The sequence below is a fragment of the Nyctereutes procyonoides genome, unplaced genomic scaffold, assembly GCF_905146905.1.
Source record: "Nyctereutes procyonoides isolate TBG_1078 unplaced genomic scaffold, NYPRO_anot_genome, whole genome shotgun sequence".
NCBI lineage: Eukaryota > Metazoa > Chordata > Mammalia > Carnivora > Canidae > Nyctereutes > Nyctereutes procyonoides.
Window position 1 is genome coordinate 38418772 of NW_026575146.1, and position 27829 is coordinate 38446600.

The 27829-nt window shown below is 45.0% G+C and overlaps 1 protein-coding gene across 2 annotated transcripts; it reads left to right on the forward strand.

Annotated features, from left to right (window-relative positions):
• FBP1 (fructose-bisphosphatase 1) lies at window positions 1–25943 on the forward strand. Of its 2 annotated transcripts, none has more exons than XM_055311252.1 (7): window positions 1–325; window positions 11027–11189; window positions 13490–13582; window positions 19252–19392; window positions 22645–22782; window positions 23835–23954; window positions 25624–25943. In XM_055311252.1, exons 1-7 carry the CDS (start codon window positions 156–158, stop codon window positions 25813–25815), a joined length of 1017 nt encoding a protein of 338 aa, XP_055167227.1. In that variant the 5' UTR covers window positions 1–155; the 3' UTR covers window positions 25816–25943. The 2 variants fall into 2 exon arrangements, with proteins under 2 accessions (XP_055167227.1, XP_055167228.1); XM_055311253.1 differs by lacking the exon at window positions 1–325 and adding an exon at window positions 423–448.
• Window positions 25944–27829: the final 1886 nt, after the last annotated feature.

Consider the following 27829-nt stretch of genomic DNA (forward strand, 5'->3'; position numbering starts at 1 on the left):
CGCGGGATCCTGGCCCGGCCGGGTTAGGCTCCGGACCGTGCGGACACTCCGGGCCGAGCCGTCGCTGCGTCCTCCGCCGCGTCCCGCCGCGCGCACCTGCCGCCCGCACCTGCCGCGCTCACCTGCCGCCCAGCGCGCCTCAGGCCGGCCTCAGCATGACCGACCAGGCGGCCTTCGACACGGATATCGTCACCCTGACCCGCTTCGTCATGGAGGAGGGCAGGAAGGCCCGCGGCACCGGAGAGATGACCCAGCTGCTCAACTCGCTCTGCACCGCCGTCAAAGCCATTTCCACGGCCGTGCGCAAGGCGGGCATTGCGCACCTGTGAGTCGGGCCTCCCGGCTATCGGGCCGCGCCCTGTCTGTCTGTCCTGTTGGGGGTCTGCTTGGCAGTCCCATGTGTGGTGCCCGGGGCCTCCTGCTGTCAGCCTGCCTGCATGTCTGGCAGGTGGGACTCCGTCTCTCTCGCTCTCTTTCTCTTTCTCGGGCAGCCCCTCTTGCAAAGCTTGTTGGACTGCAACCAAGCCCTGGTTACCCCTCCCTTGCGGCGGGACCTGGCTCACAGTTCACGCCTGCCTCTATCCTGCGGCAGTCTCCCCTGGACTGAGCAGTCTGCCTGTGCACCCGCTCTCAGGCTCCTCCTGGTGAAACTGGCTGGCCAGGCTGAGCACCTGCCCAGCCCACCATACCCAACCCAGCTTCATACAGGAAAGTGCCTGCACGGTGCTTCCTTTCCCTTTCTCTCCTTTGATCTTCTTCCCTCCCTTTGGAATTGGGGACCCAAGTCAGGTTTTTAATTTGGTATCTCCTTTTTTTTTTTTAAGATTTTATTTATTTATTAATGAGAGACACACAGAGAGAGAGGCAGAGACACAGGCAGAGGGAGAAGCAGGCTCCATGCAGGGAGTCTGACGTGGGACGCTATCCTGGGTCTCCAGGATCACGCCCTGTGCTGAAGGTGGTGCTAAACCTCTGAGCCACCTGGGCTGCCTAATTTGGTGTCTCCTTGACCCTCAATAAGTCACATTAGGAGTGAAGGAAGCCCAAGGCAGGCTGGGAGGAAGCATACATGCCCAGACCTCTCAGGAGCAGCAGTGCTTGTATGCAAAGGGCTGTAGGAGGTCTGGGGCCAGGACTGAGATTCAGATTCTGCATTTCGAAGAAGTTCTGTGGCAGGTGGTGCAGATGCTGAGAGTCTGCAGATCACATTGTGTGTAGCAAAGAAATCATGGGACTTGGGGATTTGTTGGGCACCTTCTTATGAGGCCTTTTGTAAGTAACACAAATACCCTTTGGTTTATTCTGGTGTGCACATTTTTTTTTAAGATTTTATTTATTTATTCATGAGAGACAGAGAGAGAGAGAGAGGCAGAGATACAGGCAGAGGGATAGGCAGTCTCCATGCAGGGAGCCCAATGTGGGACTTGATCCTGGGTCTCTAGGATCATGTCCTGGACTGAAGGCAGTGCTAAATCCCTGAGCCACCTGGGCTGCCCTGTATTTTATATTTAGATTGGTCCTCCCTTTAGCTCAAGTGTCTCTGGGTTTTCAGACTGCCCACACAGCTTCCTAACATTCCCTGCACTTAGGAACACTATAAAAATGTGCACGATGCTCATAGCTGATCTAAAAAGTATAACTCCCCCCCCCCCCCCCACCTGGATTCCTTTTCTGGCAAACTGTTTGGCTTTGGCCCCACAGGGTGGGTTGGTTGAGCTAACTCTTAACAAAGGAGTGTTGATGACATCTATTTTCAGATGTCAAGCAGACAGGCCTTGCTGAGATTGGGACAAGTATATTAGGAAGGTGGTGGCTCCATTACTATTTCATCTAGAGCCCCTCTTAATGATACATTTCTAAGGAGCCTTTGCCTTGGGAAACATACTTAGTTAAAATCTTAGTTAAAATTTAACTTACAACGAGTATAGCTATTCTTATCACCTTCCTTGCCTTTGAGGACCAGGGAGCTTTGTTAAAAGGAGTGCTCGGCATTTCTTATATTACCTAAAAAATGTGTCAATACCTTTCACCACTCCAGAAAGACTCAGAAACACAAAATCTGCCCTGAAGTGTATCTTTCCAATCTTTAAAGTAACCTCAGATATTGGGATCTTACTTGGAAGGACCTAGACAAAGGGTGCTAATTTTTGCTAAATAAAAATATGTGTATATTTTAGACTAGATAGTTATAAATACCAGGTTTAAAAAATATTGCTGTTATTACTATAAGCTACCTAAAAAGCTGCACTCCTTGGCAAAAATTCAAACCACTCATAAGAACACAAAGGAAAACATGAAACCCACCTCATATCCATTCCCTCAGGTACTAGCTATTAATAATTTACTGGTCATTTTCCCAGCTCCTCCTTTATACTCATAAATTTATACATGGATATATATTTACATAGGCCCATAGGTAAATAGCAAACAAATGGCATCATCATTCAACAATATAGAATGAATATCCTTCACTGTCAGTACGTATAAATCCACCTCTTTCTTTGTAAATGTTGTGTAGTGTTCCAGGAGCAATTTAACTCTTTCTCTAGGTTTGGCCATTTCACAGGTCTTTGTTTCAAATAGTGTCATACCTATGGAACAGGGGTTGGTGCCTGGTTGACAGGGCATGGCCAGGAATCTGGACACTCCTGTACTCGTATGGGAAAATAAGAATTTGGCTATGTCATTATGACATATAGTCAGTCGGGCAGGCAGCAATAAGACAGGATCTCAAGCCAGGCCTCCAAATCACACTGATTATTTGCTTGATATCTTGGATAAAAAGGCCAGTGTGCCTGCAAATAACTTTTTCAGCTGAAGGCTTGCCCTAGAAGGGCACGTACCCAGAGGAACAAGATGATGAGAGATTTGCAAGAACCTCACAGGTCCGAGTTTATGGAGCTCAGACATGGTGTTTCATCAGGGACACATCAGGAGTTTAAGAGTTGAACCTGGAGTATCCTCTCTCTCTCTCTCTTTCTCTCTCTCTCTCTGTTGACCAACAGTTGCTCTTGTAGCCAGTTTCATTGTGGTTAATAAGACATTTATAGAATGGTAGAACTTTGTCCAACCCTTCTTTGTACAGCTGAGGGCCCTGAGGACAGGGGAGAGGGCTGGGACTCTTTATGCCATGTGTCTCTGATTTTATTTTTCAAGCCAGTTAAAGCTCAACCAACTCTAAATCTCACCTATTTATTTTATTATTTTTTTAAGATTTTATTTATTTATTCATGAGAGACACAGAAAGAGAGAGGCAGAGACACAGGCAGAGGGAGAAGCAGCCTCCATGCAGGGAGCCCGACATGCCTGAGGATGTGGGACTGGATCCCAGGACTCCAGGATCATGCCCTGGGCCGAAGGGAGGTGCTCAATTACTGAGCCACCCAGGCATCCCTCACCTATTTATTTTTGATGCAAATTAAGAATTGTACCTCAAGAAGCCATTGCCTTCTAGAAAACTTGTTCCTGAAGCCTTATTTCTGTGCTCTGGCTCCCCCCTACTCATTCCCCAGAGAGAAGGGATGCTAATCCATACAAGGGGCAACTAGCATTTTGTTCTTCCAGGAGAAGAGTCAGCAGACCATAAGTGGATCTCCAGTGGCTTAGGCTTTTGCTTTAGGCATGTAGAATTGACTTGCCTTTGTACATGCTTCCAAATCACTGCTTGAAGAATTCACTGGTTCTATTTAATTCAACAAAATGTACTGAATACCCACAATGTACAAAATTCTAGAACAGATTGGGAGATGAGAACAACACAGAGCTTATGCTGTTAGACAAATGTGGAATTAGTTATAAAACACAATTGAGGGGATCCCTGGGTGGCTCAGCGGTTTAGTGCCTGCCTTTGGCCCAGGGCGTGATCCTGGAGTCCCGGGATTGAGTTCCGCATTGGGCTCCTGGCATGGAGCCTGCTTCTCTCTCCTCCTGTGTCTCTGCCTCTCTCTCTCTCTCTCTCTCTCTCTCTCTCTCTCTCATGAATAAATAACTAAATAAATCTTAAAAAAAACTTAAAAAAAAAACACAATAGAGATCCTGAAAGGTGCTTTCACAGAAGTTCCAAAAATATGTTTGTGGATGCAAAGAATTGTGGGGCATCGAGATGAGCATTGGCAATGGGCAATGTCCTAAGGCCTGATGGCTGGAGAACATATTAAGCTGGGCAGTTGTGCAAGGAAAAGTAAGGGGTGGGAAAATATTTCTGGAAAATGTGCTCATTTGGTTTGATTAAAGCACGGAGTACATGTGGTGGGGTGTTTGTGGATGTGAAATTGTGAGTGCATTGGGAAGCATCCAATGGCAGAGGTGAATACTTTATATTTCGGGGGGTGGGGGCTGGTATGCAAAGTGGAGAGAATACACGTTTTTGAGTAGGTTAGTGGTATGATTAGGAACTAATCTAGGGAGGATATGGCTGGAAGCACAGAGCCGGAAGACAGTTGAAACATGGGGAGAACCCACTGAGGGTGGAGGTGAGGAAAGAACAAACTGGAGCTAGAGCATTGGAAGGGAGAGCTTGGGGGAAAGAGAGAGCCTAAAGGAAGTCTTGAGTGTAGGCTGAGCGAGAAAGGCAGCGAAGGTTCTCAAAGAGCAAGTTCTTGCAATTGAGAGCAGGGCTACCCCTTTAAAAAGTAGAATTCCAAAGCAGAAGCTGGTTTTAGAGGCTGGGGATGGATGTCAAGATGATCTCGACATTTTGGAAATGCTGAACTTGAGGTATTGGAGCGCTATCCAGTTGGAGGTGTTGTCCAGCCTGCAGCTGCTTGGGCCTTGTGGAATTAGGGCCTGAAGCTTAGCCTCAAAGACTTGGCCACTGGATTTTAGTACCTTTGCCCTGAGGCAGAGAGGAAGAGGAGAAAAAAATCAGGACTGGATTTAGTAGAACAGGAACACGCAGGCCTTCAGAGCACAGTTTGGGGAGCAGTGGAGCTGGGCTCAGAGTCCTGGCTCTGCCACTCACCTGTGCTGATTTTGGCAATTGATGTAATAGCTCTGAGCCTCATATTCCCCACGTGTAAGATGGATATCACTTTTTTTCAATCTCAGAGAGTTGTGTGAGGATGAACTGATAAGTTTATTAAACAGATGCCAATATTATCATTATCTTCCTAAGCTGAAGATTATTATATATATTTCTGTAAACTGATATATCTTTGTCTTTTGCTTTTTAATCCTTAGTAGCTGCCCCGTACATCCCTGTACTTCCGCAGGCATGTATTCCAGGATAGAAATTATATATATATATTTTTTCAAGATTTTATGTATTTATTCATGAGAGACACACAGAGAGAGGCAGAGACACAGGCAGAGGGAGAAGCAGGCTCCCTGCGGGGAGCCCAGTGCAGGACTCCATCCCAGGACCCCCGGGTTGCGACCTGAGCCGAAGGCAGACGCTCAACCACTGAGCCTCCCAGGCATCCCTAGAACATGATATATTAAAGCAATGTTGCACCATCAGGTTGATTACAGGAAATCTCCTATGCAGTTGACATGGTGTCCAGAAAAGTTGCTTTGATATATGGGGTTCTCTTAGTTGTTTGACAGGAGAAAATAATAGATCACTTTAGTTTTAATGTTGAAATTACAGATCAGTTTATGTGTTTATTTTCAAATGTGCAGAATTTATGACATTAAGCCTTTGGAACTTTATCAGATTTACTCTATTTTTCTTGCATTATCTTCTCCATATTACCAAAGAGTGAATTGTAATTTCCTTTCTGTACCAGAAGCACAGCCAGCCACCAGGCCTCCTGTTTGCCCACCGTTGGCTGGCATGAACACAAGTGAAGGTTGAGGTTTGTGCCCTTTGAAAGCTGCTCTGGCTGGCATCTCTTCTTCAAGGAATTTCTGCTCTGACCCTTGGATATTTCTGTCTGGGTGAACAGTTGGCCATTTACCTCAGAATCAATCAATAACAGGTCATGTTACCTTCGACTCTGGTGATAAGAATTAAATAGTAATCTGCCTCCTTTCTCTTCAGTTGGGTGTTCTGAAAAGGAGCTCGTTCACTTGGTTGTTTTGCATGTTGTGCTGCCTGCTTCACACTGTCCTATTGACTCTGGGAGGAAATGCTAAGGGAAGGCTGAGTGTAGTCAAGCCTCCAACCCTAGTGTTTGGGGCTGTGCTCAGAAATGTTGCTAAAGGCAGCTTTCCCCTGATCATCATAAATCACAAATTTTATGGCTCATCCATTCTAGAAATCATGTGCAAATTTGAAATGCAATGCTAATATTTAATCCAAATTTCTAAGGATTTTAAAATACAGGGCTAAATTTAACCTATCCTTTTAAGGAGCTCCCTATTATAAGAATTAAAGGGACATAGCTTTTTCAGAATTTTGATGAGGTTTATGGTACAAGGGAAAGAAGAGATATTGTAGGTAATAGCTTTTCAAACTGATTTTTCCTCCCAGCCTCCAGAAAGAGAACTCTTGTGTCTCTAGGGCTTTAAAAAGGAACCATCAAAAAGGCTCAAACCCTCACAAGGTGCTTCCCACCCATGAACTGCTAGGACTACCTGGCCAACTAATTTGAATAAAAATGAAGTGAAAAGTCACAGGCATTTCAAATGAAATACTATCCCTAGTAAGACTCTAGTCAAATGCAAACTTTGAGCACTTTCTTTTGGTGCCAGTTACCTGTAACACAGTTCTGCACTGGGTGGCTTCCAGAAGTTGCCTGCCAAACTGGTCTAGAGGTTGTGGTTTCCTCCTCTGCCTTCTTCAACCAAAGTTTACTTAGTGGATGCCATGGGGCTCCATTGAGAACAACATGGCTACGTTTGACTCCTGGGAGGCAGGTGTGTCAGTTGATTAAACCTTATCCTTACAAAATCTGGAAGTAGAAATAATCCATCAAGGAGTTGAGACACTTTTGTATATAATCAGTAAGAGGGAAAGGCAGACTTTGGAACCAGGTGTTTCTGGTGCAGTGTTCTTGCCAGGACCCATCTCACTTCTTGACATGCTTATATTATTGCCAGAGAAAATTTGGGATGGAAATGGAATGATGACACTTCTTGCTCACCTGCCTATGTATGCCAGGCTCTGTGCTAAGCCTATAGGTCAGTTCATTTGCCCCTACCTCCCCCATATACTAGGAAGTAGATATACTTAATTCCCATTTTTTACAGATGAACCAAAGTCAGAGATGCTAAGTGGCTTTCCTGGGCTTGCTTGGATTTGAACTCTAGTGAGCTAGAGTCCCAGCCAATGGAGTAACGCCCATGATGTTCCCTTTCCCTCTGTAATAACTTAAATTTAAGAGGAAAAAGCTTTCTTGGCAGAGCAAGTCACCAGCTCAGTCAACACATTGGTCTCTCTCCCTGCATAATCAGTGCCCAACTGCTACTGAGTCCTCCGGGTGGGTGGAGGAGGGAGCTTAACTTAGAGGTTTACAATGTGCTTGGGTCAACCCATTTTCTTCACCCTTTGGTTTGTTTCTCTCCACCGATTGTAAGGCATAGTTGGCCTCTGGAAGGCTTTAAAAATTTTTTTAAATTTATTTAATATTTTCTTTAACTGAGAAAGAGAGAGAATGAGCAGGGTGGGGGGAACAGAGGGAGAGGCAGAAGCAGATTCCCCACTGAGCAGGAACCCAATGTGGGGCTCAATCCCAGGACCTTGAGATCATGACCCGAGCCAAAAGCAGACGCTCAACCTACTGAGTCACACAGATGCCCCTGGAAGGCTTTTTTGACAGAGTTGTGTGATGGTTTCCCTACATCCCTGCAGCCTCAGTTTCTGCCTGATTCTGGCCCTAGGGAACAACAAATTGGGAACCGATCTAAGGAAGAGCCCAGTGATGTGTGAAAGGGTGGATGGTGCCATGCCCTTCTGTGCACAGCAGCTGGCACAAAAGTGGCTTCTAAACCAGGCCAGGCTTCTGGCCTCTGCTGGCCAATCCTGGAATCTGCCTAGAATTCCAGTTTAGGGAACACAGTTGATTTGCTTTGCAAGCCCTAATGCAAGATTCCAGGTAGGCAAAGGCACAGGCCACCTCCCTGGACGCCAACGCCATATCTGCTGTTCATTCTGTAGGCAGGTGTCACTGCTGTCTCCTCGTGGCCATTGGAATCCACGGTGAAGGCTCTTTGTTATCTCTCTTTTGGGGCTTTTGAGTAACAGTGACTGATCAGAATGCAGAAATTTCTAGTTTCGAGGGGGTTTCTGAAAACTTGTGGAGAAAATAAGCTCCATGCGTTCTTCAGCTAATTAGTTCCTGGAGGCTATTTCTCCTCTGTCGGAGTTGCCAGGAGCCTTGCCTGCTTTCAGCTTTTCATTGAGCTGTGGAAATGTGTTTCCTCGGGGACACCTTGCAGCCCCTTGGAGGCACCTCCTGCGGCGGGTTGGAGAAGCCTGACTGAGCGTTTGCCCAGCCTGGCCCACCCCTGAGTGGAATAAGGCAGGGCAGCGTGACAAACACGAGTCACATCAAGCTTTGTGTGCTAAGACAAAACGCAAGGAATACTCAATGATGTGATGTGATTGTGGTTGTAATTACTATGGACATGGCAGTCTGGGAGCTGATTCTCCTGAACCCTGATTCTATCTTAGGATCTTTTCCCTATGTCTTTAAGACTTTCTTACCACTGGGGGTCACCCACAAGATGTGCTAGGATAGTTCAAAAGTATCCGAATTTTGAACTTGTGGGACCCAGAATATTCTATCTCTATATGTATTTTTTTTATGCTTCATGGGCAACTGGAGGATAGTTGGAAAAGGGTCCTTCTGGTTAAAACAGAGGGGGACCTTCAGTGGGGTCAGGAGGAGGAAGTGAAGGTGACCACCCAGCCCTGCAGGGACCTGGACACAGAGAGGTGGCCAGCTATCTGTGAGTTTGGCAGGGAAGACAGCTCTTGCAGCGCCAGGTGTAGGGAGTATGCCCAGAGTGTTCATCTGCAGTGTTCTGTGGTGCACTGGACTATCATAACAGACAGGTGGTGTGCCACCCTCAGCAACCCAGAGCAGGAGCTTAGAACCCCAGAGCAGCAATGAGGAACCTGGTGGTGGTCTTGATCATTCAAAAGCACTTACTTGTTTCTTGTTTGTCTCACTCACCAGAATCTAAGCTCTGTGAGGGCAAGGATGTCACCTGTCTTGCTCCGCACTGTGACCCCAGCCCTAGGAACAGTTCTGGGGGCATGATAGATGTTGGGGAGTGGAGGGGCACTCACACAGGGCTCTAGGAAGCCTTTGAGGAAAAGGGGCCATGGCCTAACCCCTCCTTGCCCGTCTTGCCAAACGAGACACCCGAGCAGATACATGGTGTGGGCCAAAGTGTGAAATAGGCCTTTCCCATGCCTGTGTCTGCTGCCTGGTCCCTTGGCCCCAGCCTCCCAGGCCTCTGCGGAACTGTCTCCATGGACCTGCCCCTGTGGAGACTGTGCTAGTGGGCCCCCCACCCCCATGTGTGAAGTGACGTTGAAAGTCAGTTGCTCCTCTACTCATTCCTTCAGGCCTGGGTTTCTGCTCTCCTTCATGAATGCCATTCGCTCATGCAGTAAGTATTTATTGAGGGCCTACTATGTGCTGGGAGCAGGACACAGTGGAGGTAAACACACCCCTTGTCCTCCTCCCCATGGGAGTGAAGGATACATCAACCATGCTAACATAAGGGGGGGACGAAGCTGGGCAGGGGAGGGGGTCTCTGAGACCCTCCTCCCCTCCCATAGCAGGTGCAGATCCCTAATGAGGGCTCCCTTGAGAGAGCAAACAGGGTAATTCACATTTTTTTCTCACCTCATGGAACCCCCCAGCACCCCACAAAGTTTCACTGCCTCAGTGGGCATGAGCACCCAAGGAGACCCAGAGGGGACATGTGACTTGCAGAGGTGAGGCCTGAGCCAAGTCCCTGCCAGAAAGCTCTGGTTCCTTTGCATCAGCCTGTTGTTGTCTGCCTGAATTAGTAGTGACTTTAGGTGAGGACATCTCAGGCTAAGGAGGGGCGACACTTAGGGCTGGTGGGGCCAGCGAGGGAGATGTATTTGGGTTGGTGGCTCTGCTCAGCCCCTCTTGTTCCACCCAGAATTTGGCTACATTTTTTCTCCACCAGCATTGACCTCATGACTGAGGTGAGAAAGATTATGTGGAAAGCGGACAAGAGCCCAGATGCACGGGCTGCAGCTGCAAGTGTGGCGGATCCTTGGTCTCTGGCTCATGAACCGGGAGGAGCTGTGCTGGAGAGGGGCGCAGGGGGCAGGGACGGAATGCTGGCTCTAAGCAGAGGACTGTGCCCCGGCCACGCCTGCAGGGTTACCTTCTGGAGCCAATCAGGCCCGACCAGGCGTTCGGGTTGGGACAGTCCCTGGTGTGGGCTCAGTTTCGTTGAGCCAGAGACACGCAAGTTCTGTCTAGAGAAAATGCATGTGCGGGAGTCGAGGCAGGTGTCGCCGGGACCACCGGTTGTGCTCCGGGAAGCTCGGCCAAGGCTGCACCCTGCACCCTTCGCGGCCGCCACGGTCAGCTGTTGAGGGGGTCTCCCCCATCTGACGCTCCCTTCCACACCCAGTGTCTCCTTGGCCTGAGCTTCCTTTCTCTAAAAACGTTCCTCCCCATTCAGTGTTTCTGCTGCAGCCCGGCCGGGACACCGCCTTTCTGTTCTATCAAACTGGGCTGCAGAAACCGTCCTTGCTCCCTGCACCTCTCAGCTGATCCACACCTGCTGACCCGCGCATTTGGGGAGTAAAGATGGGTTTTGGTGGGAGCTGGAAAAAAATCAATCCAGCTATTACACTTATTAAAGTGTTTAAAAACTCTGGTATTAAAATTACAATTTCATGGAGCATTGTGATTAGGGAGAAGAAGCTAAAATGTCTTCTTAGGGGCCGTGATAAAAAGGTTGAGAAACATGGATTTAACACAAAGGTGTGCTGGGAACCCTTCTTCTTGTTTTGTCTCTCCCAAACCATGTGTCTTTTCTCCTGTCTTCTAAATCCTACTAAATACCAGCTTTCCGCGGGTTTACAGGTGCTTTGGCATATTCTGGTGGTCATGGCTTATATTCTTGCGGCTTTTGTTCCCTCTAGCTATGGGATTGCTGGCTCTACCAATGTGACCGGTGATCAAGTGAAGAAGCTGGATGTCCTCTCCAATGACCTGGTTGTTAACGTGTTAAAGTCATCCTTTGCCACCTGTGTTCTTGTGTCAGAAGAAGATAAGCACGCAATCATAGTAGAGCCCGAGAAAAGGGTGGGTCTGCATTTCTACTGTGGAGGGGTTCAATGTAACCACCTTCCTAGCTTTAGAAATGACTCCACTTGTTCAGCCAAACTAGAATCCTAGGAAACATCCTACATCCTTCCTAAACTATCAGTTATCATTTCCCAGATTCTAACTACCAAACATCAAGCCTATCCTCCAATGTCCACACTACCACCATAGTTCATGCTATCATCACCTGCCCCCACCCATGTACTAGTATATTGGAGAGACACACATGTACTCATACTCATCCTCATCCCTAAATTTTTGTTGTCATGTTTAAGGTCCTTCAAAGTCTAGCTTCTCTTTTGCTTCATCTCCACCCACCAAATAGCCAAGCTTCATTCACAGTCACCTTTCCTGTCAATCTAAACTGTCTTCAATTCCTATCACTGATTTCTAAAATTTTTAAATGTGATTTTATATATTTATTGGACAGAGAGAGAGAAAGAGAGAGAGAGCAGGGGGAGCGAGAGAGGGAGAAGCAGGGAGCCTGAAGGAGGGGGCTTGATCCCAGGACCCTGGGATCACAACCTGAGCCTAAGGCAGAGGCTTAACCTACTGAGCCACCCAGGCACACCCCTGATTTATACATTTTAACACATTGGGATCCCATTAATTTGATTGCTTCTTGAGGGCAGAGGTGGATTATATTCTTTTCTGTATCCCAATATCTAGCACAGTACCTGGCAGCTTGTAGGTACTCCACAGTAAGTTGTCGAAAAAAATGAATGAAAGGATATAGCCAGCTTTTGAGGAACAACAACAATCATAGGATTTAAAAAAAAAAACAAAAACATTTGAGATGTGATGTGCACATATATGGGCTTACGATCTTTCCCCATTTGCGATGGAGACAGGAAAGAGTAGCATTAGAAAAGAGTAATTGGAAGATGAATTTAAAGAGGTTGCCTGATGTCCAATTTTTGACCTTTATAGGAGTGGTGGGGAGCCATATCTGATTAACTTGTTTTACATCATTCCTAAAATACCACTTTATGTCAGATTCAAAGTTCATGTTTTTCTCTGCTAGGCTTCTCAAGATAGTTGGCAGTTTTAGGCATGTGGATTGAATTTTGTGCTGAATATCCTCTATCTGCTACTCCTAATTTCCCTGACTATAATGTGCCTTGAAAATAGGCATGTTTCTGTTTTCCACATGACAGTTTCCTGCATGGACCAGGGTGATTTGTTAAGAGCAAGAGGTCAGGGAATCAGAGAAACCTCTTAATTTGATGCAGAACATTTAAAAACCACATCTTAAAGAGGCTAATCTGAGATGGAAAATCCCCAGTGGTATACTGGTAAACTCTCTTAAAAAAAAAAAATCTCTGAGGCACCTGGGGGTGCTCAGTCAGTTAAGTGTCCAACTCCTGATTTCAGCTCAGGTCACAATCTCAGGGTTGTGAGATCATGCCCTGCATTGGGCTCTGTGCTGAGCATGGAGCCTGCTTAAGATTCTCTCCCTCTCCCTTTGCCCCTCTTCCTGACTGCCCCCCACCCCCGCCATAAGCACTCTCTCTAAAAAAAAAAAAAAAAAAAAAAAGGAAAATCTCTGATTTGTAGCACATGCCAATTTCAACTGGGTGAATATGCCCCATAATTTATTTCAAGCTACCAACACGACATCACTGAAAGCAGAGGTTGAGAAGGGATGTGCACAATTTGCTCTTAGGTACCTATAGCAACCAGCTCCAGCACACCATGGAAAATCCAGTTCAAAGAATGAAATTCTGATAGTCCCACTATGCCAGAGAGTTATACCCTTTGGGAATCATGGTAGGACTGTTGTTGGGAACTCTGTGCATTGCAATCTCCTGTCATCTCTAAGACCTGCATGAGAAGGTGTTTTTGAATTTGTTTTTAACAGATCTTAATGTTATCTTTGCTTCAGCTATGGGATTATTATGTTTTTTTTTTCTTTCCCTTGTGAATAAAGAGAAATTAGTGACTAGGCTTGTTCCTTTTTTCCCCTTTGGCTGCCAGGAAACTCAAACCAAACTTATGATTCATCTATATCAACAGTGTAGGAAATTATGACTTATTTTTCTGTATTTCATCATCTTCTAGATCTGCTATTCTAAGTTGTGTCTTGTTTGCCTAATGATCCTTTGGGATAGATATTTTGTTGTTGTTTTCATTCTGCATGCCACCCCATACCTTCCATGACAGAGTATAAGTAAGGCTAACATTTCTTGAACTAGATTCCCTTGTTTTACCCTCTTAGTATACTCTTTGTTTTGTCATAATCTTAAAAGTAAAGTTGAATTTCCTTTTTCTTTGCTCAGGGTAAATATGTCGTCTGTTTTGATCCCCTTGATGGATCTTCCAATATTGACTGCCTTGCATCCATTGGAACAATTTTTGGCATCTACAAAAAGGTAAAATGTCATGTACTAAGGCCTGGTTTAAGATAAAAAGTTAAGGTTGAGCTTCCAGTACTATTTCACTTATTCATGGAGTGGCCAAAATGTACATCATGAAACTCTCTGGGGCTTGAGATAGGTTTATGTCTCAGGTTCTGACTTTTCCAGCATTAACTGCTTGCTCATGATCTGTTAAAGTAGTTTAAAAGAAAATATAGTAAAACATGGGTGGGAAGAGAAAGATATTTCACTTTTTTAACTGTATCTTGCTTTTTCTATGGAAAAGGAGAGTAAAAGTAAGAGACAGTATAGATCAGTTAGAGTGATCATACTATGGCAACTGAGAATTATGATTCTAATAAGAGATTATTTATGTCAAAATTGTCCTTTAAATCCTTTGAATCAGCAGTCTGTAAACCATGACTCCCTGGGGCCAAATCTAGTTCCTTGTCTGATTTGTATGGCCTGTGAGCAGAAAATACCCCTTTTTCATTTTTCAATAGCTGAAAAAAAAATCTAAAGACTACTATTTTATGACCTGTGACATTTATGTAAAATTTAATTTTTATCCATAAATAAAGTTTTAATGGCGCATGGTCAACTCATTTGTTTACATATTGCCCTTTGCTGATTTTGAGCTGCTCTGGCAAGGGAAAGTAGTTGTGATTGAGATGGTGATGGTAAAGCCTAGAATGTTTACTCTCTGTCCCTTTGTGGAGAGTTTGCTGCGCACGGTGTAGTGTGGGCACCTGGACTCCTGCCCGGGGTCTTTCACCTGTGTGAGCCTCTTTCCTACTTTATCTTTGTGCATGTGTGTGCTTGTGCATGTCCACGTGTGTGTGTGTGAGAGCCTGCACACATGCCCGTGTGTGTGTGTGTACGTGTGTTGGAACAACTCAACTACACAGACAAGTGAAAAACTGAATGTCAATGGGCCCATCGTAAACTAATATGAAATGTAAAATATGTCACCTTGGCTTCAGTGCTCCTTATGTGTTTTAGAATTGAAACCTCACAGACGTGGTTGAACCTGATCCCATTTTCTTCATCTCTGGGAATGAGGCAGCTTAGTTTGGTGGGTCTCTGAGCGTCCTCCCAGTGCTCTTGGGCCAGGATACAAAGGCCACAGCTTGAGAAGCGAGACCACAATTCGTACCTTATTTCTCACAGTGACTTGTTGTCTAGTACTGCATGGAATCTCATTCTGAACACATAGACCACCACGGGGTGGTTTCATCACTGGATTGGATTTTGCTTTTTTTGGTCTTGGCTGAGAGGCAGATCCACATCTAAATCAGTTTGAGTGATAGAAGGTTCTAAGGCTCATAACAAAAAGGCAAAGGCAGCGACTCAGCTATTTTCCAGGTCAAACCATGAAACATACCATTCCTGTTATGTGGAGGGAGGAATGTTACCTATAGAGTGTCAGATCTCCAGTAGTGGAAGAGAGGTTCCTAGCAAAATTCCTTCTATGAGGGAAGACTCCTGGGTAATGACTTAACCAAAACTGCAGCTGATGGTTGCTGGCCCGTCTCCATCTCAGCTCCCTCAATGCAGACTCTTTTAAGGAAAGAAAAATCCCTAGAAAACTGAGAGCCAGAAAACAAGCTATCAGCTTAAAAAATCAACCCAGCTTGCAACAGGAGCTTTAGTTATGAATGCTACAGCTCAACAATGAGTCTCCATGCTTTTCTTAAGAAACCTGAAGTGGCTCTCTTTAAAGACTAAAAAAAGTGAGTGTGACACCTACCTTTATGTCATTTCAGTTTGTTTTTTTTATAAAGATTTTATTTATTTATTCATGAGAGACACAGAGAGAGGCAGAGACATAGGGAGAGGGAGAAGCAGGCTCCCTGCGGGGACCCCGATGCAGAAATCGGTCCCAGGACCCTGGGATCACACCCTGAGCCAAAGGCAGACACTCAACCATTGAGCCACCAGGTGTCCTCAGTTTTTAAACATCTTATTTATTGTTTGGAACCATTTGAAGGCTTATGGGGCATAAACTTTGATGTGACTGATACTTCAAATGAAGCACATTTCCTGCTTTCTGCAGGGATGGTTCTGGGCTAGAGGCCATCTCCTTGGGGCACAGCATTAGTGACTGGAACCTGGCAGCAGGGATCAGGCCTTGCCTGCGTGATGCCTGGGAACAGGTTCCAAAGGTATCTCAAAGGGTACATGGTCCAGTGTCCCAGATAGTTCCTGCCGTGGAGACACGGGGGAGAATTCCCTTGAGGTGTTGACTGACCATCATGGTTAGAATGTTTTTCCACATATTGAATCAACATGTCTCCCTATTGCTCATTTGGCCTTTAAGAGCATCAGAAAATAAGTTTTTTTTTTTTTTTTTTTTTTTTTTTGTGTGTGTGTGTGTATATGTTATGTGTTTGGAAATGGCTTCCCTGCCCTGCCCTCCTTTCTTTAAAAAATAAATATATATATAAATATATATATATTTTTAAATTAAACATGTTTTATATGAGTTGATTTTAGACCTCTCTCTAGTGTGATCACCCTGTACTGGACGTATTCTAACTTGCAACGTCCTTTAAAAATATCCAGTCCCCACATGTAAACACAGAGTTTCAAAAGTGCTCTAGCAGTTTCAGAATCCAATTTAAGTCCTTTAACTGAGTCCAGGGAGACTTATTAATCAATAACCATATGGAATGTAGCTTCTTGACACTGAGAGTTTCAATTCTATGGGACCTCGGGCAAGGTAACTCTCTGTGCTTCTTGTTTCCTTATCTGTAAAGGGGAGGTACTGAAAATTAGGACTAATGCCCTGAAAATAGCACCTGGCACATAAGAAGTGCTTGATAAATGTTAGCTATCCATGTTACGTGTTTTGTGTATTAATATTCAATGGACAGTATCAGAAGTCAAACTAACTTAAGAAAGGCATGAATAAATGGAGGGAGGGAAGGAAGGGAGAAGAAAATTATTGGTTTTCCTAACTAGAAAGCCCAATGGATAGATTTGTTTTAGGTGCTGCTGCATTCAGGGACTCAGACCATGCAGCAGGAGACACTTCCTGTCTATCTCTACTACGTTCCTCCTCTCTGGTGGGAGAACAGTGCCCAGCATGTCTGGTTTCACACCCAGCCCTCTCAGTAAGTCCAGCAGAAGATGCAAGCCTCTCTTCCAACAATTCTAAGGAGAATGTCTTCTCACTGAGCCTGATTGGCTTGGCTTACGTCACGGGGCCATCCCACACCAACACTATGGCCTGAGGCTGCAATGATTTGGTTGGCCAGGCTGGGGTCACCTGCCCACCCCAGAGCTGTGGGCAGTATCTACAGGAGATTAATGTGCAGTTATCAGCGGAAGGGTGGTGGATGCTGGCCAGGCAAAATCAACCCATGTTCACTGCCGATTATAAACTCCTTGAGGGCAGGGACCTTGTCTTACATATTTTTTTGTAGGCTAGTTGCCTAGTGTGACAGTAAGTGAATGATACTGGCTGAGTTATGGGGGACTCTCTGAATGCTCTATGAGCCCTTCCAAGCAGACCATCTGGTGGGGACAGCTTGTTCCCACGTCTGTCTGATTTTCTCGTCTACCACTGCAAGTCTCCAGAATCCATGGTGTCTTCCTCTATACCCCTTATGAGGTGGTAGGGAATAGAGCAAACCAATACCTACAGCAGGTTGTGGCCTGGAATAGGTAGAGACAGGCAGGGTCTAGGGGCTTTCTGGTTTTGCCAAGGGCTTTATGTGCATTGGTCAGTACATGAACACCTGCATGAGAATGTAACGGATCCCCTTGAGCAAAGGCCTTTCCTGCTGGGGTTTGAAGGAAGGAATTCATGCATTGGAAAGATCAGGCTAGGAAAGAATTCCTCCTAGTCCACGATTCCACAGCATTATTTTCTCTTTGAATGTGTGGGTCATAGACAATGTTCCCATTTCTTATTCTATGGAAGTCAGAGAATACAATTATTAGGTGACAACATTTTGGGAAAGGCCATTTACTCTTGCACCTTTGGCACAGGCAGGCATGAATGATTCTTTGTGAGGTAGATCTCTGAGGGATTTTTCTTAGTGGAGAAGTTATTATTCTAATCTTTTATTGGCTCCCAGTTAACTCATCTGTCTTTATACAGCTGATCTGATTTCTCGTTGCACTGGCAGGGTTAAGTAGTTATGATAGAGGATAGTTGGAAACCTCACTGGCTTTGAAGGAAGTTGGTTCTTTTTTTAAGGTTGGGTATTGGCAAAATTTGGAATTTGGGAAAACAACTCAAATTTTTGATAGTATGTTTATTCTGTGTTTAGATGCAATGCACTATTCTATGAACACAAACCAGACTAAATCAAATAACTTGACCTAACCCAACCAACCAACCAACCAACCACCTATGTGAAAACCATTTATTAAACACAAGGCATGGGGATGAGGGGGAGAAGGGGAGAAATGCCTTTATGATTCTTCCTTTTACATAAACTTTGGTGCAAGAGTCACATGTGGTGCATAATAAAATGCAGATTCTCAGGAACACCCTCCCCTTAGAAAGTCTGGCTTAGTAAGCCTAGGCTGCAGCCCCAGAATATGCTTTTATAATAAGCATCCCAGGTGATTCTGATGCAGAATCATCATCACTTTGGACCACACTTTCAAAAGTTACAGGGAAAAATTACCAGGAATGTTTTTGCTGGGATGGCCTCCATCTCCAGCATTGTGATACAGATGCCCATACTTATTTTTAGCTATTGGAATCTCTGGTTGGGGAAGGAATAAATTAAATTGGCAGAAATTGCCCATTTTCATTTCTGTTTAAATTCAAGTAGAGACTATTCTAGCTGAAAGATTTGAGGTTATTTTGAGGACCAAATAAGCCAATCAAGTGTTAATAAAGAAGATCATCATCTTCTTATCAGTTATCAACCATTGATTAGAAGCCATCTCCTTAAGGCATCCCCTTCCTTAATATCAAACTATGGTCAGAGGACCTACTGGGCCATGTTTTGAATGAAACAAAATAGGAAAGATTAGAGTGCATATTATATTCTAAGTGTTAAGTATTACTTTGTTGAATTTGTGTAGTTATGTGTGCATGTGCATGTGTGTGGGTACTGGTGTGTGGTGTAAATATATTTTTTTTTACTCTGGGTGTGGTCAAAAAAAGTGGAAAGCAACTGCCCCACCCTGTATTGACTCTGGAGAGATATTCGAAGTTTCATTTCTGAGAATTGCTTGGATGCCTGAGTGACCACTGAGGCGGGTGCCTCAACTGGCAAGAACTCATAAAATTGATTTCCTCACCAGACTAGCAGTCCTGCAGCCCAGTCTTAATATGTCTGAATAAGGATGGAGTAGGGCAGGTGGAAGACATTGATGCCTGTAATAAGATTAAATTAGTGGGAGCTGGCAAGAAGGCACACTCTTTTTTGAAAGTGATAATGGAGAAATGAGGGAATATCAAATTAGTAAAATTGGAGGAGGGCCCTGATTGGAAAGAAGGATCCAGATGCAGGAAATCTGCAGTATGAAGGGAAGGCTTCATGGTAATGTAATCAGGGTATTACTGATGTGTGGAGGAAGGCCCCTCTGGGAAGATGCCCTGTTGTATTAGGAGAGCACCTTGATAATGCATCTTGCTGATGACTGAACTGGAAAAAAAGAAACCCCAAAGAAACCCAAACAAAAGCATGTTGTTTTGTTTTCTTTCTTTGTCCCAGAATTCAACTGATGAGCCTTCTGAGAAGGATGCTTTGCAGCCAGGCAGGAACCTGGTAGCTGCTGGCTATGCCCTGTATGGCAGTGCCACCATGTTGGTCCTGGCTATGGTGAATGGCGTCAACTGCTTCATGCTGGACCCGGTGAGAGACCTTGTGGGAGGTTAGGTGCTTGGCTGGTGACTGTTTGCAGGGGTCTGTTGTTTGTGCGAGAAGAGGTATGCAGAGGTGGGAAATGAGGCCCACAGAGGGCCAGAGATGATGGGATGGGCAAGGGTGTGAGGAAGATGGAAGAACCATGTGTATGTCATGAGAAGATTACTGAGGTGAAAAATAATATGTGTCTGGACCATAAAAGGGAGTCTTTGTCCCAAGATTAATTCTTTAGAACAGACATTATTCAACTGACTCACATGCCCACTGAGTTTAGGTGGGCCAAATAAATGAGGGAGGTGTGCTGGGGAAAGAAAGCCAGGGGTAATGGTGGGATGGGGGTAAGTCGGAGAGGTCTAGCAGTTGTTACTATTTGGGAATAGGGGCCCAGTTTTGCTAAAGCTTCTAATGTCTCAAGAAACACTGGATTAAAAAAAAATGCAGTATTTCTAGATTTGTAAAACATAGGTGCTAGCCAACTAAAACACATTGATGGACCAGATGGGGCCCTGTAGATGGTCTCTTCGCCACCCACTACATCCATGACAAGCTTGTTTTGCAGACGTGAACAGCTGTCCCAACTGATGCTGTGGATTGTATTGTTTCTTCAGACATAGCTACCAGATCCATTTGATGTATGTGCAGGTGATGCTCCGTACACATGCAGTTTTGATAAGGCCTTGATAAACTCAAGGAAAAGAAAATAAAGAATGAAATGTGGATAAGTCCTCATTCTCTGTTATAAGGAAAAGCTACTTAGTGGATAGGAGCCCAAGATGCTGTGAAATATATTCATTAACAGCTTGAATTTGTGGATAATTTCTTCCCCATGTCCATTAATTGGAGTTACTTATTCAGTTAGATGACAGTTTCAATAGAGCAGATGAACCGGGGAAAGAAATCTCTTTCACTATTTGGCCCAACCTACAGTAGAATATAGAATTCAGTAGGTGGGCACATGCGTCAGGCATTTGACCCAGTGCCCCAAAGGGAAAAGAATTGGGTTTATAAATACCTTCTAGTTTTAGACATGTCCTCCTATGCCAGTAATGAAACTTTATTTATTTGGTGCTTTTTGTTGATGCACCAAACCCAGGGTAAAAAAAAAAAAAAAAGAGCTGGCTGGAATCTGCTGGGAGACAGGTGGCTCCTGGTGAGGTCCTGGGCTTTGTGTGCGTGGCAGTTCATATAAACGAGAAGGTAGGCTGCCTTGGCCCTCTGCACTCTTGCACTATTGGACTTTGCCTCCTTGGAGGAACTGGTGCTTAATAAATAAACAAGGGCAGAAGAAACGGCACTAGATGCAGCCTCCCAATGAGGCGACCTAAGGGGAAAATAGTGGCAGAACCAGAGCAAAGTTTGCCCTGAGCTTAGTGTGCAAACTAAGCTGGAACCACTGAGGTTTGCAAATGTACTGCTCTGCCAGAGATTTACTGCTTCCCCAGACAGTCTTCCAGTGACTTCTCTGTTACCTTTGAGTTGGTGGACGTGTAGAAAAATAAAATCTCTTCTTGTTTCCAGGTCTTAGACCCATGTCCCCAGGAGTTAGTTTCTGTGTATTTGATAGGCTTTCACCTCCCTGAGCTAATGGCCCACCAGTGTTCAGAAGAACAGTGCAGGCCTGCTGTGATACTCTCCTGCTGGGGACACCATCTCATTAACCTACAGCTCACCCCTGCCTGCGGGCTGAACCTTGGACCCCCTCAGCGCTTTCTTTTCATTTTGCCTGATGATTTCTGCTAAAAAGACTGAGACAGCTCTATGTGCATCTCCAGCTGGCTTTACCTTTCAGAAGGCTTTCAGTTTCTTGTCTGTACTTGGAGGAGACTCCTCCTTCATGTCTGGGATGTTCTGGCCAGGTACCAGGGCAGGGCGTCGTGGCTTTGTGAGCTCTGCAGCACCCATTGTGTGGTGGCTTGGTTTTCAAGACCTCGTTTGTAAAAATATTTATTTAGTTAGTTAGTTTTCTGATTTTTAAAGGATGTTTCTACAGAATTGTGGTCCAAATTTTTGGAAATAAAAAAAAAAAACCATAAAAGATAAAGAGAAGAACCACTCACATGAAACCTTCCAATAAGCATGGTTAATTCTAGTGTCTTTTTCTCCTTTCCCATCTGCATCCTCCTTCCTGCTCTCCTAGTCCTCCTTCCATCCCTCCCTGTCTTCTTTCCTTTCTAGGGCAAACACCCTCCCTACCTGCAGGAACCACTCTCTGCGATGGGGGTAGATGATGGCTGTACTGCCTCTTTTCTTCTTCTGTCTTGCCTCCAGGGAGCAGCCCCCTCCCCGCAAGGGCAGAGCTTCAATCACCCTCTTCTCAGGACACTAGGACCCCCAAACTATCCTCTGTTCACAGCAATAGGAGTGAGGTGACGCTTCCTCTCCGGATTCCAGTCTCCCCTAAAGCACATTGGCCCTAAGGGCATCGACTCAACACTGGGACTTGCTGGACTTAGTGGCAGCAGTTCTGAGAAATGTTGTCCAGATCAGCAAGCAAAGGCACTTGATGTCGTAAATGCTGTCAGTCAGGACTCAGGATTCTCTTCTTTTCTGTGGCAGCGCACAAAAAGGGAGCGCCAGGGCAGAAGTGGAAGCTGAGAGCGCACTGAGCACGCCTTGGGACTTGGTGCCCACCTCTCCTGTACCCTACCTCCTGGCTGCACCAACAGATTTTCTTGGAGAGGCAAAGTTGTATATTGCTTTGAACACACATTTCCCTTCCCCCACCCCCTGGGGACACTGCTATTTATTTTTTGTTATTTTGTGTTATTATTAGTATTACTTTTTCATCATGATAAGTGTGCTCTTTAATCCCCATTGCACACCCCCCCCCCCCCAAACAGCAGCTCATCCTCTATACCTGAGACTCTGGTCCTTGGTCACTCTGTCTCTCTTTTTCCTTTGCGTGTTTGTTTCTTAAACTCCACATATGCATGGACTCACAATTCTTATTCTCCATCAGGTTTTGCTGCTGTTTTGTGCATTTCTGCCCTCGCTACTTTTGTATGGTTTTCTCCTTGTTTCGCTGAAACCATTTGAAAGCCAAGCGCCTCGCCTGGCTCCCCTGACAACCGGGGCGGCAGCTCTTCTCTCCTGTTTCCTTTCCACCCGCTGACTCTCCGGTGCTCCCGTGGTCCCGTTCACCAGTCCCGGAGGGGCAGGCGGGGGACACAGTGTCCCAGGGCCCTCATACGGGCCTGGGGGATGCGGCTCACCTCTCTCCCTCTCCTTCCTGTCTCCCAGGCCATTGGAGAGTTCATTTTGGTGGACAGGAATGTGAAAATCAAGAAGAAAGGGAACATCTACAGCCTCAATGAGGGCTATGCCAGGGAGTTCGAGCCCGCCGTCACCGAGTACATCCAGAGGAAGAAGTTCCCCCCTGTGAGTGAGGGCCTGGCCAGGGCCCCCCGGTGACACACCCATATGTTGGTTCATGCCTCACCCTGGAGGCTCCAGGCGGCGGGGGTGGCAGGGGCTGGGATTCCACAGAACCCTGACCCCATGCGGAAGGTCCCATCTATACTGGCGACCGGGACTCTTGTGCTTGGATGTCAAAGTCCCAGGGCTGTGTCAACCTCTGCTACTGTCTCTTGGCAGAAGAAAATCCGGATGATCAAGTCAGCCAGATGAATGAGTTCATGGGCAGTAAAACGTTTCCCTTCTGTGGTCCCTGATGTCAGGGGCACAGAGCGTGGTCCTCTTACCTGGGTGCCTGCCCGGGGCAGCCGCTGGGTTGCTGGCAGCCATCTCAAGGCTAAGAGTGTCCTTCTGAAGAGGTTACAAATCATCAAATACAAGAAGAAATGGTTCTATGTAGGAATATCCAATATTGTCATCTCTTACCTCAACGCCATTGAAAGCTGTTGTGTTATAAGGAGGAAGCCCAGATATTGTTAGTATGGCATTCAGGGTCACAGAGCTGGCCCCAGGTCTCTTTCCAGCTTTATTATCTCTCCTTCCACCCTACCCTACATTCCCCTCCCACCCCCTGAACCCTGCACACATGCTGTGTACCAGGTTCCTCCCTGGGCCTCAGGGAACCAGCATCTGCTTCTCTGGGATGCTGGGCTTTGCTTGGACAGTCCCCACCCTACACTGCCCCCCACCCCCCCAGCCCCATCTCCCTTGCCCAGCTCCTTGGCTTGGCAAAATCCTTCTCAGCCTGCAAGGTCCTGCTAAAAGGTATGATTCTGTGATTCCTGTCCCAGCCCCATAGCCAAAATCAACCACACCCTCCTCGGGGCTTCTGCAGGTCATTTGATCCTATTATAAGATGTGTAAGAGGCTGACTTTTCTGCTCCTGGGAGACAGGATTTTCATCAGGTTTCCTAGCCACATCCCCAAACACGCACCTTGTAGGTGCTCATTAAATGATCGTTGAACTGGATGAGTATAGAGGACAACCCTGATTACTGTTGGTCTTTCCCTTGCAGGATAACACAGCCCCTTATGGGGCCAGGTACGTGGGCTCCATGGTGGCTGATGTCCACCGCACCCTGGTCTATGGAGGGATCTTCCTGTATCCAGCGAACAAGAAGAGCCCCAAGGGAAAGGTAAACGAATCTCCTGAACAGTAGTTGAAAATCAGTGGATTCCATTTGGAGCCCAAAGGATTTGATTTAGGAATAAAGAGAGATTATAGAAGCCTTATATTATATAATATAATTAATATAACATATTAATTATATTGCTGCTACACTCTGTGGTAGGAGGCTGGGGATGTCTATGGCATATTCTTTCCTAGATTGAAGGATGTCCTACTTAAAGCCAGGTGATATCGGCTTAAAATGGTTTCTTGAGAGCCCTCCCATTGCTAAAGATAAGTAATAGTGTTATGGTCAGGATGGGTGCTTCCAGTGGGTGTCTGGTTTGGCCTGGGCAAAATGAAGGCCATTCATAATGTGAAATGAAACAGTTCAGCTTCATTACCAAGGTAGAAAATCAAATATGTATCCTATAGAGGTTTCCTTTGATTGCTTTCAAAAGGCATAACGTAGAAATAACTAATGAACTGATGTTGGCTGCTTGGAAAATGGTACCTTCCCAGAGAAGGAAAGAGTCTCTGGGGAAACCTAGAACTTTCAGGTAACTATTACCATCGACTGTACTGCTCTAATGCCCGCACTGCCCTGAAGCCATGGGGTAGGGGTGGGCTGTGCTGCTTACACTGGCTAAGGGACAGCCTACCTTTCTTCTACATGGTGACAGTGTGTTTCCTTCCCAAATATTGTCCCTTTACTTTCCCCAATAGACAGATTGTCTTAAAAAAATTTTTTTTTTCAAATGTGAGAGAAGGAATGGGAGGAATAATCTCCTTAAGATAGTTAGAAATGTGTATGTTCCAGATATGTTCAGATTTCTGTTTACAGCCATTGGTGTCAGTTCACTGAAGACATTCTTATTTGCTTAAAACACCACTCTTGTCATCGCTACCTCTGGCATCCCAACCTGTGTGATTCACCTATTCTATAGCACTTTTCTTTAATGTCTCCAAAAATTGTTTCTTAATGCGAATATTGAGGTTCCTCCTTTTTTTTTTTCTCCAATTTTGCAAATCTGGCCATGATACCTGTATGGAAATAGAGTCAGGAAACACCTGCAACAAGCTGCCTGCTCGATAGGCAGACTGCATGAAAATGCATACAATAAAAAAGTTAATATTTAAAAGTAAATGCCAAGATGTATAACATACTAAATCCCAACCCTGAAGCCTTCAGAGAATTGTAAAAGGAATGTGTACGGGTTGCAAACAATATTATACTGTTTGGAGGAGCCAGTCTGCTTTCCAGATGTCTGCAGCCAGACACTACTATGGACGTTTAATGCTTTTAGAATAGGCAAAGCTCCATCCAAAATACACAGAGTCACTCATTAGGTCCAGTTTCTGTGCTATAAAGAGAAAGGGACCATCAGTTCTGCCAAAATATCATTTCAGTCCTGAGTCCAGGTGGTCTGTCTCACATTTGCATCAGGCAATCTATTGCTGGCTCTGGCTTGATGAATGGCTTAATTTAACCAAATGGTTAAATGGTTAAATTAACCAATAGGTCTGAGAGGCAGCCTTGGGGGTGAGGACTACTACAACCTCACGGAAGGAAAAATGGAACATCGGTGACCTTGGAAACTCCCACCAGCTCTGTATTAGTTTGCTAGAGAACGCATCCCTTCTCTGTGTAATATTTTCTGGTGTGGGTGAGCTGCTCTTGGCTCTTTTTTTTCCAGTTGAGACTCCTATATGAATGTAACCCAATGGCCTACATCATGGAGAAGGCAGGAGGATTGGCTACCACTGGAAAGGAAGCCATCCTAGACATCATTCCCACTGACATCCACCAGAGGGCACCAGTGATCTTGGGGTCGCCTGAAGATGTGACGGAGTTCCTGGACATCTATAAGAAGCATGCTGCCAAATGAGGAACTGGCCTTGCCCGCACCAAAAAGAATTACCATTTATCTGGACCTTTTATCTCATAGGGTGCTACCTCTTTCTGACTGTGCATCACACATTCCCAGACAGCAGAAATAAAAAACCATCAAATATCTGTGTAGTGTCTGGTGCTGTCTTGCTATCTCAGTAATGCCACTGAGGGCATATTTTGAGTGGATGGGGGAGAAATAAACATATTCTTTCTTTTTCTAAAAAAAAAAAGTCTTCCTTGCTTTGTGTGAAATAATAGTAGTAGTAATAATAACAGTGAATGCCTATTCCGTTAGAGAATTCATTTAGTTTTCACAACCACCTTATGAATTAGATACTCTACATAAATAATCCCTTTCACAGATGACGGAATAGTGAACAGAGAGGTGAAGTCATCAAGGTCTCCAGTCAATGAGCAGTGCTGGGATACGAACCCAGGTAGTCTGGCCAGTAAACAGAGTTAACATGCTTGTCTTGCATGTTGTCCGTCCGGGTATGAGTGCACAGAACTAACCTGAGCAGAGCTGTTTACGCTTCCTGGGCTCGGACAGGTGAAAAGTTAGGCGCTATTCATCTATGACCTGTTGATCTTGCATATGTAGATGTGACCCTCTGAGTCACAAATGAAGGCTTATGTTACTACTTGCTGGTGACTTTTCTTTTTTTTTTTTAAGATTTTATTTATTTATTCATGAGAGACATAGAGAGAGGCAGGGACACAGACAGATGGAGAAGCAGGCTCCCCATGTGGAGACTTGATCCTGGGACTCCAGGGTCATGCCCTGATTTGAAGGCAGAGGCTCAACCGCTGAGCCACCCAGGCATCCTCACTGGTGACTTTTCTATAAAAACAAAACATCCTATTGAACAACAAGGCCTAATAATCCCTAATGTCTGATTACCATAAAGAAAAAGATTCATCATAAAAACAAGGCTTAAGCAAATACAATTTGTTGCAAGCAGTATATGTCTCACTAGGCTCTCTATATAAGCAATTTCTTCCTTAGCTGACCCTGGGCTAGAATTCCAACATAGCAAGTTACATGTTAAGAAACATCTGTGTGGGACACCTGGGTGGCTCAGCAGTTTGGCGCCTGCCTTCAGCCCAGGGCGTGATCCTGGAGACCTGGGATCGAGTCCCACGTCAGGCTCCCCACATGGAGCCTGCTTCTCTCTCTGCCTGCGTCTCTGCCTCTCTCTCTGTGTCTCTTATGAATAAGTAAAATCTTAAAAAAAAAAAAAGAAACATTTGTGAACTTTCTTGAAATCTAGTTTTAAGCAAAATATGATAATACAGAATAAATATGTTGCTATACAGATATATAATATAAATTAATATATTAAATATGTTCAACATATTCATTAAAATATAATTTTTATTATAATAAATACATTATAAATATTAATTCAGGTTTGTTTGATGTATTAATATGTTAAAATTAGATATATAATAAATATATCTATATTTACTTGTGAGCTTAAAAATGTGTGTAAATCCTGTTCCTTTCCCTCCAAACAATCCCTGCTACTTTTGTGTTTTCCCAACAGGGAACTTAGTTTGATCTCAAGCATTGGATCTGCTTTTGTCACTGACCAGACGCACAGCCAGTATTTTTCCCACTCCAGCTGTGACTGTGCCTCTCAGGAAAAGTCTCCTGAACTCACAAAACACCTTTTGATTTTTAACTTCTTGTAGCTTAGTCCCTGTAGCTCCTGGCTCTCAAAGCCCTGAGGGAGATGTGGCGATTTGGGAGCCATTTCATTAAGACAGCTGGATGGGAAATAATTTTCCTCTACCAGGTGCCATGATGAAACAAGCAAAATCACAGAAAGATACCTTTACTTTACTTTTGTTTGTATGTTCTGTGTGGTGTCTCTTAATAAGGCCACTGGTTATTTAACTAAGAGTTTTCAACTAATACTTGTTTGTGTTCTGATGTGGATGTATCTAGTCTTTCTCTTTTTCTTTGAGAAAGGAAGACAGTCACAGACTTAGAGAATCAGCAGCAT